This window comes from Monoraphidium neglectum, assembly GCF_000611645.1.
Source record: "Monoraphidium neglectum strain SAG 48.87 unplaced genomic scaffold scaffold03584, whole genome shotgun sequence".
NCBI lineage: Eukaryota > Viridiplantae > Chlorophyta > Chlorophyceae > Sphaeropleales > Selenastraceae > Monoraphidium > Monoraphidium neglectum.
In genome coordinates this window covers 1-1,625 of record NW_014010045.1, presented here as the reverse complement: position 1 = coordinate 1,625, position 1,625 = coordinate 1, and the positions used below count along the sequence as shown (strand labels likewise).

The 1,625-nt window shown below is 66.8% G+C and overlaps 1 protein-coding gene across 1 annotated transcript in view; it reads right to left on the bottom strand.

The window, feature by feature from the left end:
- Positions 1 to 1,399, bottom strand: part of MNEG_13034 (Exportin-7-B) — a gene marked incomplete at both ends in the record, with an annotated part of 6,567 nt that extends 5,168 nt beyond the window's left edge. The window contains 4 exons of the mRNA XM_014038494.1: positions 21 to 179; positions 579 to 740; positions 998 to 1,132; positions 1,370 to 1,399. Coding sequence (XP_013893948.1) covers positions 21 to 179; positions 579 to 740; positions 998 to 1,132; positions 1,370 to 1,399 — 486 coding nt within the window. The remainder of the gene's footprint in view (positions 1 to 20; positions 180 to 578; positions 741 to 997; positions 1,133 to 1,369) is intronic.
- Between the last annotated feature and the right edge of the window lie 226 nt (positions 1,400 to 1,625).

The following is a 1,625-nucleotide window of genomic DNA, read 5'->3' as shown; positions in this document are numbered from 1 at the left end:
GCACACACAACCGCACCCACCTGGAACAGCTGCAGCGTGAGGTGCACGAGCTGCTCGCTGCGCCCGTACGCGCGCAGGTTGGTGGCGACCTTTGACAGCATCTGGCTCAGCACCGCCAGGTGGTCCCCCAGGCCGGTGCGCTCCCCCAACCGGCTGTACACAAAGCTGCTGTGCATGACCTGGGGAGTGTGTGTGTGTGTGTGTGTGTGTGTGTGTGTGTGTGTGTGCATCGATCGGGCCGCGGGCAAGCGATGAGGGGTGGGGGCGATGTGGTGACGGAAGGCAGCAGAGGCTGCATGAGAATCGAGGGCGCAGCCGCCGCAGCGTCGGGCCTGCGCTGCCTGTGCAAAGCAGAGGTCTGGCTGACGCCCGCCCCGTCGGCGCCAGGACACCTGGCGCACATCAAGCAGGCAGTGACTATGTGACTACAGCCACAGAGACATGAGCATACATGCTCCCTCCCTGGACCACGTAAGCAAGGAGAAAGCACTCACCCACAGCGCACTTACTCCCCGCCACACGCGCCCCTTCTCCACCCCTCCCCCTCCCAGCCCCATGCCATCCCTGCGGCCGCCCACCTGCTCCCCGATGTACACCTTCCGGAAGCTCTGGAAGAAGTTGAGCACCGCGATGTCCAGCCGCTGCCGCGTCGCCTCGCCGTAGCGCCCCGCGTGGCCGCCGGCGTCCATCAGGCCCAGCAGCTTGAACACGCGCGACGCCAGGTCGCCGTCAATAGACTCCTGGGGGGGGGGGTCGTGTGTGTGTACGTGTGTGTGTGTGTGTGTGTGTGTGTGTGCGTGTGCGTGTACGTGTGTGTGTGTGTGTGTGTGTGTGTGTGTGTGTGTGTGTGTGTGGCTGGACCGTCCTTGCCTCCCGGAGGGCCCAGCAAATTGGTGACTTGCCAGACAGCCCCGGGTGAGGACGCGGTCGCATCGGTCGGGGCGGCAGCAGGGGAGGCAGCTGGGCAAAGGAAGGGCAGGGGCAGACGCCGCGGCACCTGGCTCTCCGCGCTGCTGCTGCTGAGGCGGCCCTTGAGGACGCTGCCCACAATGTAGACCATCCAGGCCAGCTGGCCCTCCAGCACCGCGAGCTGCTGCGCCTGGGGGGCCGTGAAGCCGGTGACCGCCGCGGCCTGGGGGGGGGGGGTGGGGCGTCAACGTGCGGGTTAGAAGGATGGGGAGGGCGAGCTCGCGGCCGCCGTGACTGTGTCAGATTTTTTGCCCAGCAAGGCGCCTCCACGGATCCCTGGAATCACATCAGCAAGCGTTGAGTCCCTCCCCTGCACACCGATAACCGAGCCCGCACGCACCCACGCGCGCCCACCCTGTCTCAGGCACGCACGCGCCGACCGCCCCCCCCCCCCGCGCACCTCCTCATACTGGGCCACCAGGGGGTCCATCAAGCTGCAGATGTAGGCGCTGCTCTTGTCATACTGGAACCTGGTGGGGGGTTAAGGCCGGGGGCGATGGGGAAGGGGGTTGCGTGCGAGCTCAAAGGTAGCACAGAGGGCCGCTTCGAGGGCACCACTGTCGCCGCGACACTCCAGACAACAGCAAACGTCCCTCTCCCTCTGCCCCCTATCTCCTTGCATTCGCGCGCCCCAATCCATCGCGCCCGCCGCGCTC